General features: G+C 36.2%; 1 protein-coding gene across 6 annotated transcripts in view; it reads right to left on the minus strand.

The window, feature by feature from the left end:
* Window positions 1-238: 238 nt before the first annotated feature.
* The window catches only part of LOC122828638 (transducin-like enhancer protein 4), a 43,719-nt gene continuing 28,904 nt past the window's right edge, over window positions 239-15,053 (minus strand). For all 6 annotated transcript variants that reach the window (XM_044112387.1, XM_044112382.1, XM_044112383.1 and 3 more), the window contains 12 exons: window positions 11,192-11,314; window positions 10,765-10,818; window positions 10,508-10,660; window positions 9,568-9,700; window positions 8,684-8,871; window positions 7,538-7,614; window positions 7,171-7,420; window positions 6,844-7,091; window positions 5,903-6,050; window positions 4,892-5,042; window positions 4,407-4,483; window positions 239-4,275 (listed from right to left, as the gene is read on the minus strand). In XM_044112387.1, coding sequence (XP_043968322.1) covers window positions 4,168-4,275; window positions 4,407-4,483; window positions 4,892-5,042; window positions 5,903-6,050; window positions 6,844-7,091; window positions 7,171-7,420; window positions 7,538-7,614; window positions 8,684-8,871; window positions 9,568-9,700; window positions 10,508-10,660; window positions 10,765-10,818; window positions 11,192-11,314 — 1,710 coding nt within the window. In that variant the 3' untranslated portion in view covers window positions 239-4,167. The remainder of the gene's footprint in view (window positions 4,276-4,406; window positions 4,484-4,891; window positions 5,043-5,902; window positions 6,051-6,843; window positions 7,092-7,170; window positions 7,421-7,537; window positions 7,615-8,683; window positions 8,872-9,567; window positions 9,701-10,507; window positions 10,661-10,764; window positions 10,819-11,191; window positions 11,315-15,053) is intronic.

Here is a 15,053-nt window from a genome sequence, read left to right on the forward strand (position 1 = left end):
GCTGAATGGCTGCCACACCAAATTAAAGGAACATAGATTTTATATAATACTGTCCCTTCATAGTAGAAAATTCAAGCCAGAAACATGTGCCGCATTAAAAAGTTCTGCAAATCAGTTTGACTGATTTGATATTTGAATTTCAACTTTTCATAAAACGTCATACGAGTTGAAGAAATTTAATTCTGAAACATTGCACTGAAATTGTTAAAGAGACCAAGACACAATAATTAATCCACACAATAATTTAATAAAACCAATCACAGACTAGAAAAGAGAGTGAAGGCATTTTACACTGAAAGAATAAAAGATCAACTGGTGACAGGATTCTTTTAAATAATTACATTTTTACAGTCAAGTTGTAACACTTTCATGAGCTCAGTCAAGTGTTCTGTACATCATTAATTTATGGTACATAATGAGTATTTGATGTTGTGTAGCTCATGTAGCATTTAGAGAAAGGTAACATTCAGGTTTGGATTTTTACATTGAGCACAACAAAAACACATTTCAGGTTTTCTGGATGAAAGCAGAAGAGAATCAATACATTTGATGAACAGCAGAGCATTCAATGACAGCAACTTGAATAATTTTGCTTTAAATTTAAAAGTTTCGCCATTTCAAGTACTGAAAGAAACTGCATAACACAAAGTCACAAATTATACTCACAAAAATGAATAAATATATATTGGTCTGTATGTAAGACAGTAGGCAGAAGTGGTACAAAATATTGGTTAGAATATTAAACTTAAGCTTTTTAATTCTACTGAGGTATCGGCAGTAAAAAGAGTAAATAATTATGACATGACTTCCCTCTTTTCTGTTAGTAAAAGAAAACCTTTTTCTTCTTTGTATTGCAAGAAATGATCAAATCTTAAACAAACAGATTCCATGCACAGCTCTTAAAGTTTACATACTTCTTTCATGGGTATAAATACCCTACTCTAATAATTTCTGTAAAATTTCTTTTTACATTTTGTTAAAACTGTCTCACCATGTCATGACAGTATGAGATGAGACTGATAATTTGTGAAATTAATCAAGCTTCCAGTGCTAATTGCAGAAATACACCGCTTGAACCAATCAGAAGAAAATGAGGGTCTTAGCACTGTCAATCAAGCCTGTGTGCATGCTGCCCATGCCCTCCCCTTGCTCTCTGCTACACTACGACTTCTCCCCATCAGCAGAGTCTTCCATCAGACTACTTAAATTAAGTATAACAGCGATGACGGTAAATAAACGAGTTTTGCTGTAAAGGTAAATTGTTTATCTCCCATTGGCACATGTAGTTGCACGTAAATAGGTAGAATTTACAGCACTAAGATTTTCCTCCTGGCTCTGATTGGCTGTTTCTGACCAGGGGCTGAGCATACATGTGGCAATAGTTACAGTGGGAGAAGGCAGAGGAGCTTGATTTCTTCACAGATTATCTGTCTCATACCATACTGTCACGACATAGTGTTAGCTTTAGCAAATATGTAAAAGACATTTTTTCTTAATTAAAGCTACATAATGCAGCTTTAAAGGATTACATACAGTGGGATTTTTTCGGAGAACAAAAGAGAGATGCATGGATCAAATTGTAGTTTTGGACCATATTCATCAATTTTATATTTTACCTCAGACACTTGTGTACATACTGATCTGCAATGTTTTGATAAGATTTGTAAGATTTGTATGCTGCCACTTAAATCTATGATGAACATTTGAAATGTTTTAAAAATTCTCAAATTTGACAAGATTAATCAGAATTGGATTGATAATGTCTGACTGTGAGCATACAAGTTTTACCTCTATGTATCTTCTGAGACTGTGGCTACTGTAGTTAGTTAAATTAATTATTATAATGACATTTGGAAAACAAAGTTACATTTGTTTTACAATTGAACAAGCAGGAGAGTGGAAAGGAAATTCAAGAAGCATAGAAGCATAAAGGCACTATGTTTTTTCTGTCTTTTTATTTTTACAAGTAGCTAACAGAACTAAATCAAAGTTAATCCTGTCAGATCACGACTACTTTTGTTCTTTTTTTATAGGTAGAAAAAAAAAAAAAGTCCACAACCAGAAAACCAAACTAAAAAATGAGAAAGCTGACCTTCAAAACACCAATATATCAGTTTTACAGAAAAACTATCAGAGGAGAGTGAAAAAGCATTCACCGGAGTCTAAACTGGGAGACAGAACCAAGTGCAATGGTCAGTCAGGAGTGAGGACACTGATGGCTGTCTCTGCAGTTTGCTCATAAAGCGCCCACAAGATCAAAACATAGACACAAAACACACACATGTGTGTATGAACTTCCAGCCTCAAGCTGAAATACAGGAAAAGGCGGAAAAAATAAGCAGGAATACTGGTAGAAAATACTGAGGGTAATAACCTGCATCTTAAACAATAGAAAACAGAAAATAGTAAGCCTTTTCTGTTCAAATACAAAAAGAAATCTTTCAGCACATTTGAATTATTTTTTTTTACGTGTTTGTTTAATGAGTGCAGATAATACAGTTTAAATACATCACACACCTCTGTACAGTAGACATCTTGTTTTTGGATTAGGCAAACTAGTCTTTAGAATACAAGTCCTTAGGCTATGATGATTTCTTTTTTCCTTTTTATTAGTGTGTTTATTTAGCGTGTCCTCTCAAAGTACTCCTTGAAGGTCAGCTCCCCTATTGTTCAGCATGTCGCCTCTCTTTGTCAGTCCTTTCAGGAGCTCCGAGATATTAAAGGAACTTTCTGAGATGGCTTCCACAACAAGCACCCCTCAACATGCAACTGTAATGAAATTAACTGTTGGTGTTTCTGACATGTGGAAGGCTTTTCTGAGAAATATTTAAGAAAACATGTAAAAGTTTAAAAGTTACAAGTGAAGGGAACAAAATGCATCAACATAATAAATATGAACATATTGCCTTTGAAGCCCATGTTATTAAAATCCTTTTGTCTTTCAAAAAGCCCCTTACATACAGACACATTGCTGGCACCAATAGTAAAAATGTGAAAACTCCTTTAAAATAAACTAATCTTTTATTACAGTAACATAACTTTGCAAAGAAAAGACATCAACCTTTAATCTGTGTATTTGTCGCCAACAAACCCATAAATGTTGATGCCCCTACTGTCAGTACTTTCTACAATCTACTTTAGGCAACAGGACAATCTCTTCAGATCAGAGTCCTTGGCCCTGTCTCCCACTCTCTGCTCTTCTGTTTACTCCACATGTTTTCTATAAGATTTAAGTCACAGAAGCAGGCTGAATTTAGCTGAGTGAACAATTATAATGTTTTGGATTAATATTAGCCTGAATGACCTAGTCATGACGCACTTCTTCTATCATCATTGGATTTTAATTTAAAATGTCCATGTATAGTCAAAGAGTCAAATATTCAACAGCTGTAATTAGGTTTCTAGCATATTTGAAAGAGAAATGCCTCCTCAGGTTCACAGTTCCTTCATCATGCTTAACAATAGGCACAAAAGAACTTTGAGGGGAACCTGGTGCCACTAGTGGTTTTAAAAATAATTTGAAAACAATTATTTTTTTAAAGAAATTTTCTCCATTGACTAAATTTAATGAGGAATTTTCTGTGTTTTATTTTTAAATGCACTCAATAAAAGATTTAACCATTTAAAGGATTTTTACACATCTTTACTAGAAGAGCTCAAAAATTGGTCAGTGTCTGCAATTGCTTGAAAACAAATTTGCATGTGCATATTTACGACCCCTCTCTGTCATGAACCCTTCGAAGGCATAATGTCAACTCTGAGACGTAATCAGGCAGAGAAACTATGCTGAAATGACATTAAAAACTTGTTATAAAAGATGTGCCATTCAGAACACCTAAGCTTAAAGCTGGATATGTCTAAATGATGTAAACAATCAAATATAAGAGATACTTGTGTTAAATGTCATATAAAGGAATGCTGTCTAGCCAATTCAGACTTAGTGTACATGGACATTCTTTTATACTTACACCAGCAGTACGGCACTTGAAAATAAAAGGAAGATAAAAAATCTGTGTGCTTTGTGTATTTTGATTCTCGACCAAACAGAATCAGAAGGTCAAAGTGTCATGGTCCCAGAACATATTTGTGTTTGTTTGGATACATTTTTTATACTGATGACGGTGACTTTACGTCCAGATGCAAGGATGACCTTTAAGTCCAGCTTTCCTAATAGATGACCTCGTAGACTGTTGCTTTTTTGTCTCCTGAGCCCGTCACAATGTATTTATCATCTATGGAGATGTCACAGCTCAGCACAGAGGATGACTCCTTTGACTGGGAAGGGGATATAAGACAAAATGTGGTTATATGCATAAAAAAGAGACACCTTTAGCTACATATTGTACTAAACAGAAATCTCTCTAAACAGAAAGTTCCTAGATGCAGGGTATGCTCTGCCCCCTCACCTGGAAAATGCTGGCTCCATATGGAGTTCTCCATGCATTGAGTAGATTGTCTTTTCCTGTGCTCACAAACCACTTCCCTGCAAGGAACAAAACAGAACACAGTGAAAACTTATAGATAAAAAAGAAAAAAAATCAACCTTCTGTTTGTGAACACTGACATTTGAGTAATGATTTTATTCTCTATGCACTTCCAGCTTTCTTGTATTTTCACTTTGAATTTGGAGAACTTCCCCGGTCAAATTTTTTTGTAATATAGACGTATCTATATTACAAAATACAGATATTTTAGTATATCGCTTTGTACATGCACGTGATTTTTTTTTTAGGTGAACAAATAAATTTTTAAGCCTGACCAATTCAAAACACTGAGAATACTGGTTAGCGGCCCAGAATTTGACAACCTGTGTCTAAATCAAGAAATAAACAAGAAAGCTCCATTTGGTGACAGTGTCATTTATGTCCCCCTAACCATGTTGCACTCTTACCACAGTGAGCAAATCTTAGTGAGAGCACGCAGCTTTCATGTAGATGGAGTTGGTACTTGTCAGGTTTGGTGACGTGCAGGACCTCTACATTACTGTTCTCCATCCCCACAGCCAGCCACTCGCCTGTCGGACAGTAACCCAGAGAGAAGATCTGGAAAAAAGACAAACAGTCCTCTTTTAAACATCTTATTATACCAAATGTTTTTTTTCTTAAGGTTTTGTTAGCTCTATTGCCTTTCATTTGAAAGTAGTTTGACAGAAAAGAGGGTAATGAGAGAAGGGGAAGACATGCGGCAAATGTTGCAAGGCCAGAAATTAAACCTGCAACTACCGCCAAGGGACTAAGGCGGAGGCAAAGGGTTGTCCTTTGCCTCTGCACCACCACAGCACCCCAGATCATATGTAGTGTTTAAAACATTCATCATTGTAACGTCAAAGATGTGCTCATGAATATGTTGTATAAATGTAAAAAACCTGTAAAAGACTCATATTTTCAAATCTCTTTAATGCACACTCAAGCCCTCATGTACAAACTGAGGTTACGAAATGGGTCCTATTCAGGAAAATTGCAATAATGGTCTTTGATCACTGCATTTCTTCTTACCTGAAAAAAGTGAATTCAAACTGCAAGTATTATTGGTGTTAAAAGTATTTGAGGGCATGACAAAAATAGTCTGGCCTTTAGTGTGGGTTAAATGCTCTGAACTAAGCTGGTAAATTACTGCATTAAATCAAGAGCAGAGATAGTACTCACACACTCTGCAATTGGGACTCGTCCAGCGAAGTACAATTTTTACCAATCTGTAACATTTTTACTTTACAAGTAACACAAACTACTGGTACAATACGTTTGATAATAACCTAGCCTTCTTTCCTCCAGTGCAACAGCTTACTTTATGAATGTGGTAGAGGTATCGAGTTATAAAGAATTATAAGGAAATACAAGCATAAAAGAGGTTTATGAAAATATTTAACACAGTATATGTATTGCTTTGGTGTTTCTTGCAAAACCTGGGAAGTAAAGTCGTGTTGTTGCAGCTGCCGTCCCTCTCTCAGATCCCAGGACCGAACAGTGTTATCCAGACCTCCAGTCCAAAGTTTAGTTCCGTCATTAGAGATGTCTATACAACTGGCTCCATCTGTATGACCCTGAAACTGCCTGCAGAGAATCATGCACAAATACATCCATGTTATTTAACAGTAATTAGTAGAAAAAACTAAAAAGTAGTTCATGAATATCCAAAAATAACAGCAGGTGTGTGGTTTCTGGAACATAACTGTGCCCAGTTGGGTTGAATTAGAACACATGTTGTAAGCCATCCCTTCTTGTCCCACATCAACGTCTGACCTCACAAATGCACTTCCAGAAGAATGTGGAAAAACTCAAATAAACACACTCTTAAACCATCAGAAAAGTATTTTCAGAACAGATGAAGATGCAAATGCTACAAATGGAGGACTAACATAACATTAGCGATGCAGAATGGATGCCATTCAAGTGTGACAGTATTAGGGCCATATAAAGAAAAAAAATCAAAACATAAAATTGTGAAAATAATGTCATAAAATTATCAAAATAAACTCTTATAAGAATAAAGTCATATTACAAGAATGAAGTTGCAGTATTACAAGAATAAAGTTATAATTTTATGAGAAAAAAGTAAAAAAAATACGAGAATAAAGTTATGGTAATACGAGAATAAAGTCATAATATGTTGAGAATAAAGTCATAATATTACAACTTTTATTCTCATACTATTTCAATTCTATTCTCATATGACTATTTTCATAATATGAATTAATTTTTTGCTATTTTATTACTTCATTTTCATAATTAAAAAAAATATATATTTCATTAGCGTGGCTCTAAGACTCTGTCGTACTCAAGTTCATGTGTTCAGTCAAGGAAATACAATTGCTATACACCACATTACCAATCTGTAGCCACCTACCGAACCAAAGTCTGGTTGTGAAGATCCCAGACAGCTATGTTTCCATCAGAGCAGCAGGAAAAGCAGACCTTGGAGTCAGGGCTGATGGCCAAAGCATAACACGCTGGTGCGGATGAAGTCAGCTCTGCTTTGATACGAGGAGTTGGTGTAGCCAAATCCCATATTGACAAAGTGCTCGCCTCGCCCCCTACAATTAGCGTTCGTCCATCCGGAAGCAGGCGACACGAGCGAATGTAGTTATCCCTGTTCTGAAGCAACAGAAAAACACTGTATTACATGCATTTACTGACACAGTCTGGAATATAAGGGTCAAGGCACAGGTCTTACAAGGCAGTCCAGCTGGGAAACAGGGGTCTTGTTACCCGGATGACTGATATCCCACACCTTCACACAGCCTTTGCCCCCAGTATAGACATGACGAGTCGGGTTACTGATGGTGACAGCACACACCACCTCTCCATGGCTGAGAGTATTGATCTGTCGTGCATGCCGTGGGATGCCAGGGCCGATCAAAGCATCTGGAGGAAAAGGCACAGGCTGCATTTGTCCATCAGCGCTCACATGAAAGGAATAAGCTCTGGAGGGGACAAAGAGTGGCAAGAAATAAGAAAGAGAGTGAAATGAAAGGATAATGGCAAAATCATGTGTCTTTCTTGGTGTGTCTGACATTAACAACTGAGGTGAGGGAACCTACGGTTTTCCACCAGGAATTCCTGACAGGTTGGGAGGAAGCCCTGGGACACGGATGTGATGGTGAGGATCAAATCCCACCTTAACAAAGTAAGAGAACGACAGTTCAACTACGCACCACTGTGAAATGCTTTTGTTACATGAGTCATCTCTGATTAAAGCAGAGCTGCTTGAAAAATGTGATGATGAAGCTTAAGAGAGAACAATGCTAGTATTTTTTAGATTACAAGCAACAATTCTTAAAAAAAAATTCATAGCTGAGAACTGAAGAAAACTATTTAAAGAGTTAGATAAGGATGCAAATGTTATTTTAACAATTATAGATATTTAAATCACTTTTGCAATGTTATTTAAATATCTACTAGATTTTGCTCCTGTTTACTTTATGGTAAGATGATGTAAATGACAAAAGACACAATATCATAATAACATTACACTTAATTAATGCCCAATTCGAAACATGATAAAAAAACACTTGAAATTATTCTGTCAAAACTAAGATTAGAATTTAAGATTAGGAGAATTTCTGTAGAACTTAAGAAATGCTTTCTACCACTCTCTTTCTTTGCTTTCTTTATTTTTTAAGGATATTTTTTCTTTTCTTTCAGATAGAAAATTTAAGTACTCTTTAAAGATTAAAGCAGTTTTTTTCTGTTTGTGTTGACTGACTGCTCTCTTGCGGTCAGTGACCTTCACTATACGGCCAGATTCTAAGAATCTAAGATTCTACAACATTCTAAGTCAAATTTTTACATCAATGACAAATATTGGAGGTTGCAGATAAAACTCTGAGATCTGCCATCAAATATCTAAGGTTAATCCGATAAAAGGTAATCTGAATGAAGGCTTTAAAAAATCATCATCAGTGAGGTTTGAGTAGACAAGTTAAAGAACTGACAAACGTTTAGAGGAAGTTGCTGACTGATTTAAAGGCAGATCAAACAACAGCAACACGCAAAAAACTATGAAAAGCTTGCTTGCACTCAGGGAAACATTTTAATAACATTTGTTTTATTTTCTGTTAACTCCATAATTTAATCACACAGCTAAAATTAATTCAAATGGTTTTCCCATTATTTTACATGTTTCTGTTTTGAACATGATCACAGATACAAATTCAGGATGTGTGTTCCTGTGAAAGTTCTGGTACCACTTGCGTGCGTCCATATGCCGCCACGGCAGCAGCGGCCACTGCGCTCATCTGTGGGGAGATGTTGTGGAGGCCGGAGTAGGCGGCGCTCGCTCCACTCAGCTCTCCGTTCATGCCGGGGTGAGGAACCATTCCGAACGGTCCGGGGTACGAGCAGGGTACTGCGAGAGGCGTCCGGAGACTAGAAGCTGGAAGACAACAAAGGCAGAAGTTACAATGGTTTCTGAAACAGTGTGAGGACAGGTTTAGTGAGACGCAAATTCCTTTCTAGACTTAGACTTACTTTATTGTCATTGCATTGACACAAGAGGGAATTTGGCAACAAAATGTTGTTGCTTGGCTTCCAGAATACACAGAGAAAGTGTGACTATATATGCATACACACACACATATAGATGAATACATACAAGTATTACTGGTGCAGCTGCAGGTAAAAAAAGGAAAAGAAAACTAGAATAAACATTACACAAATAATACATTGATAAATATATGAGTATATATGTATATACTCTTCATTCAGTATGAAAACATTAGGATAAATATTTTAAAAGCAAGATTAAAATTGAGGTTTTGATTAGATTAATGAATTAAAACAAACAAAAGAACATCTTCAAATACAGAAATATGTCAATATGTTTTTTAGTATTCTGAAATATAACATGTTGAAATGACATAAGAATTATGAAAGATCATTTAAATTTCTTGCTCAAAATTTTGCTTTGTCTAAGAAAATAAATATACTGGAAACATTACAATGTTCAAACTGTATGTATTCAAATCTGAGGAGGGCTTATTGTTATTAAAAGTTCTTTGTGATTCCTTTTGACTTCCATGCTTCTCGTTGCTGTAAAGATGCTTTATGATCAGCTACGATCAGGACTGACCCAACAGCTCGACTCCTGTGGGTTTACTCGGTGCAGGCCTCAGGCCAGGGGTGGAGGTGCTGCTGGGTGTGGGAGCCTCAGAGCGGGATGTTGGGGTGCTGGACTTAGGCACGGGGGTTGTAGATTTTTCATTCTAAGTCAAGTACATCATAGAAAGAAGAGCAAATTACTATAGAAAATGCAAATTTACATCTAGAAAGGATGCAAAGCAATTCACAACCTAAGTAGAAAAAAAATATATATGACAAAATTATTTTTGTTCTGAAGACTTTCTTAATTAAAAAACCCACAAACAAAACAAGAATACTAAAAAGTATACTTATTTAGTTTTAGAGGTTTGCGTATCAGGACATAATGTAGCTCTGAAGTTCTAAAACATTTTTACATGACAGATGCAGAAAAGATTTTTGAAGCAAAGATGAAACTTAAATAGAGATGCTGTAAGAAGGTAAATAACTGTAAACTCAAATTGTAGAGCCACTTAAAGTATTGTGTGAAGTCAGTGAGGTTTGCAAATTTGTTTTTGCACAACTCAGATAAGGTCCCATCACTTCAATTTGGTCTAGACTTCATTTAATTGACTCTAGAATCATTTAATGCTGTCTTCCTCTGAGACACTCAATGACTAAAGTGCATTTTGTTAACCAACCTTTTGGCATTTTTTCTCCTAAAAATCCTATGAAAGGAACAAAAGTGTTCTTTATTTGTCATCTGTAATCTGTTCTTTGTATCTGATCTCTTATGATTAGATTTAAAGCATTTTAGAACCTGGTGAAGTCCAGAAAGCGTTTATTATATCCTGACGCATTAAGATATTTATCATCAAAACATTTCTTCATACTTTACTTACAATGATTCGCTTAAATGTTTACACTGATATAAATATCTTAAAAAATGAATTTAATCAGATGAAAAGGCGATAATTCCCTAAATGACTCACCAAATTAATCTCTTTGGACTTGGATGAAGGTGTGCTGCTGGAGGAGGCGATAGAAGAAGGACTCAGGGGGGCGTCTTTCTTTAGCAGGCGACTTTTGTCCAATCCGTTCTCCCGAGGAGAGTGGGCAGGACTTCCTCTAGGAGAAGTAGGATCCTGAGGTGGGTGAGCCCAGATGTTTTCAAAGAAACAAAGTCACATGTTTAACAAATGAAAAAAAAAAAAACATGGCATCTTAAGAATAAAAAGCTTCCTGGTACCTCATTGGAGACGTCTACAACCAAGTTGTCGTCACTCTTTTCTCCATCACTTTCCTGGGATTCACACAGAAATGTAGCTTACATTTTTGAAAAATTGAATGAAGTAAAATATATAAATAAAAATATATTGTTTTACTGTACAGAGTAAAATGGCCTCACGATATTTTCCTTTCAGTCTGCTCTAACTTTTTGCCTTTGACAATATAAGAAAACATGACAAATTGAAAGCTAGTGGCTTCACACATTAAACTGCTTTTCCTCTCCCAAGGTTTTCTCTATTTCCTTCCTCAGCTCTTCAAAACAAAGAGTAGTAAAAACAGACTCAAGAACTGAGATAAATTTTCCAATTTTTTCTTGCAGTGATAAAATATTTAATCATACATCTCCTCCACTTCCCAGAGAGGGAGGGTTTAAGCTCATCACTCACATAGCGGCTGGAAGTCAGTTCCTTGTCATCTGTCTTCTGCTTCTTGCTCTCGGATGAAAAATCGCTGGAACTCCGATGTTTCTCTCCAGCCCGGAAACTGGCTGACGGAGACACGGATGAACTCTGAAGCAGAAAGAAAACATGTTAAAATAATTTGAGCAAGAATTTCTGTTATCACTTAAAAACCAGATGTTCTCAGTAGAATAAAACATGATATAGTAATTCTTCTTGGTGGGTTTTAAATCAAATTTTAGGAGCTTAAAACCAAATAGATTACAGCATAATTTTAACTTAAAATATTTTATGGATTTACAACACTTAGTTTTAGACTAAGACAATTTATACATGAACAAGAATGAAATTAAACTAGTTTATATTGTGAATGAAGCAATTAAAAAAAATCTAACTTTTACTGAGACAGAGAAGGCAGTGAAGGACAGATAATCGTAGCGTTACTCATACTATTGGACAAATTATCTACAATTTCTTTTCCAAATCAGACCTGCTGTCAACAAAAGCAGCTTTTAATAGCTCTAAAACACTAACACAAAAATATGGAGCATCTGACAGTTATAAGACTTCTATTAAAACACCTTAAAACAAATTCCTCCATGTGCATTTGATTCTGAGTCTATTTAAGCTATTGGGTGGAAAAACTGTTATTGATTGGAGCATCTAGCGACTGTTAATTTGTGATCAACAACTTCATGTTTTCTTTAGGACAAATATGACCTGGCAAAGATACCCATTTATTTTAGCTGTTTCTTATTTTAGTTGTTTTTCTGGACAACAACCCAATTTTATTCCGCCATTATAGACAGTACTCTCCCACATGTTTTATATCCTTCCCACAACATTCCATACATATCGACATGTGGGCGAGTTGGGGCTTCTCTGCCTCATGGTTTCAGGGAAGATTCTACTAAATCATTTATAGATCAACTCTAGTATATGTTAAATACTCCTATTTTAACACAAAAAAACAGTGGAGCATCTTTAACAGAGTGATTGTGCCACTGGTGCTGCTTATTCCTATTCGAGCTTTGCATCTTTTAAATATCAATAAATGTTCTTTGAGGAGTAGAGATGAAATTAAGAGATTGCCCCTCTTCCTCTGAATATCGTTGCCCCATCTCTCCCACATTGGGAGGCGCTGCTCACCCAGAATACACTGGACAGAAAGAAAAAAATAAAATAAAACAAGACCTTTTGCTCGACCTTTCCACTAACTCACGCCTGTAACCTTTTCACTGCCCTTTGCCGTGCTGCAAGTGTTGATGACAACGATTCTGAGCGGGGGGAAGGGTGAAGCGGCCTGTGTTTGTGTGTGTGGAGCACTTGTTCATGTTTACATTTTAGTCCTCTGGATGTGCAAATAATCTGCAGATATCAGTGTGTGTGTATGGGCGTGTGTCTCTTCATGAGTGATAGAGGAGCAAGTTGAGCCATCCCTCTCTGTCGCCTTCTTTTCAGGCTGATTAGATTAATTAGCCTGCAAATTAGCTCTTTTCAAAAACATCAAAGCAAATTAATTTTGCTGTGGAGACAAATGAAGGCCCTGCCGGCTGAGCGAGCATTGTAACTGTGACAAAGTCTTCACTGTGGGTGAGTGAAAGTATTAATTTTCACTGACATCATAATTACATTTACTTCCCGTATCCAATTGATTCTGCGACTCTTGATAATGGTATCTGTAGACGAGCCGCTTGTTTCCTTTTTCATTCACTTTAGGAATGAAAAAGTGAATGAAAGTGTAAAAAGTGATTTACATCAGTGTCAATCTTGATTAATTCATCCAAACTTCAAACTATGGCTGACATGATTCATCAACATAATCAATGATGTTGACTTAAATGATCTGTAAAAATTAAAAATTTTAGTCAGCATAGGTTTTGTGATTTAATATGTTCTCTTTTTAAATTCTTCACACAAATTCAAAATTTATGTAAAGTTTATTACATTAAATACATGTGATAAACTTGGAGATTATGACATTCATACATCTAATAGATGCACAAGGATCTACAGTATTGCAGCTGGTCATATTCCTTTATATCTACAGAGTATCCATCTCCATTAGGAGATGGCTATTTGGATTTAGACATGTCATGACACAAATCATGACATTTGTGTCATGATGTCCTATGACACAAATGTTTCACACTTTCTCTAACTGGTTTCTTGTACATAAAAAAATTTATTGTAGTGCAATGGCCTAAAAAACACTTAATCTCAATACATTAAAGCACCTTTGAGATTTGGTGGTACAAAAGATTTGGCCATGCCATGCAACCATGGAGTGATATTCTAATAGGCACCTCATTGAATCTATTTGAGATATAAATAAGGCGGATTTAAAGGCAAAGTGCTTTTTATACACACTCACCAAAAACTGTTTGGTGAGTGTGTATAAAAAGCAGAACAAGTGAGTTTGTTCCCAAAACCAACAGAAAAACTGGAGGAATATACTTGATCATGATTATCGTATAAATCATCACTGCTATCAATATTATTGGAGTTTTGTGAAGATCCTTTGAAAATACGGATAACATTTCCTGGATGTGGTTCATGCATAATCTTCATTATTATGTTGGAAGTTTTGGAAAGTAGTAATAGACTCTTAATTGCAGTACAAGTAGCCCAATATATCTGATCAGCTGGTTAAAAAGTTCAATAAACAAAACAGTCAGTAAACCTGCCAACTGTTTAAAAAGTTTGCATTAGCTGCATGTACAGTGACTGTAGGCACCAGGGGAAGCTGATGTCTGTTAATCCATGTGTGCCTTAGCCACATATGTTTTTGTAATATTTTATTTTTAAAACTGCAAAAGTAACCAACAAAATTTTTACCATGGCAACCACTAAAGTTGGTAATAATGTCATCCCTAAATGTGACTTTGTTACTTGGTGACAGATGGACACTTTAAGAGCTGCTCAGAAAAGCAGCTATGTACTTCAGTGCTACACAGAGCAAGCAGTCATACATTATGCACAAATTAGTCGTCTGTTTCATTTTTGTCTCCACATTTTTTCCACACTTTTATAAGACATTTGATTAGATATGGAGTAGAGGTGACTCTGGGTTTCACCACAGTCACTAACCTTCCAAAAATGCATCACAGATGTGCCAGTTAGCCTCACCTAGAACTGTCCCTTAAATCAATGCCCCACATTTGCCCCTAAAATTGAGCAGGGACCATGCACAGCCATGGATTTTATTTGTTGCTCCAGCAATGAGCACATTCTGGTTTTTATTGCCAAATGACAGGATCCTAATGTAGAGTTAATACAACACACAACAATCTTTGATGGAGGAGAGCTACCCAATGTGTAAAAATGTGACACAGAGGGGTTGGTGTCCGAGCTGAAATGTCTAAGCTGTGACCAGTGGTCCAATTATATTTATTTTTCTTTGATTAACAGCTCAGATAGTCACTCACCCAATTAGGCGGCAAAATATCCACATTTTGTTTCTCACCTTTATTCTGCACAAAGTTCTGCACAAACCCAAAGGCTTTTGAAGTCTGGGTGGTAGTTATTTGGTTTAATCCATCTCTCTTGGCCTGTTCATTTGTTTCTTTCTCTGCAGCCAGCCCAGCATGGAAGGCGAGGCGACACGCTGGACTCAGAGTTTTATAAAAGAGCAACCCAGCACTGACAAAGAGAAATGGACTGTGGCTGTAAAGCTTGTTTGCAAGCAAAAGTAAAATGAGACAGAAAACAGCAAAAACTCAAAAGGAAGTTGCATATTGCAGTTTCCACACAAGCAAAAAGCTGTAATGTGCTCCAGTAGAGGCATGCAGAGAAATCAGCTGGTGAGAAGCATAAGATGATTTTCAGTTTGATTGGACCAAACAGCCGA

The sequence above is a fragment of the Gambusia affinis genome, linkage group LG03 (genome assembly GCF_019740435.1).
Source record: "Gambusia affinis linkage group LG03, SWU_Gaff_1.0, whole genome shotgun sequence".
In the NCBI taxonomy this organism is placed as follows: Eukaryota; Metazoa; Chordata; class Actinopteri; order Cyprinodontiformes; family Poeciliidae; genus Gambusia; species Gambusia affinis.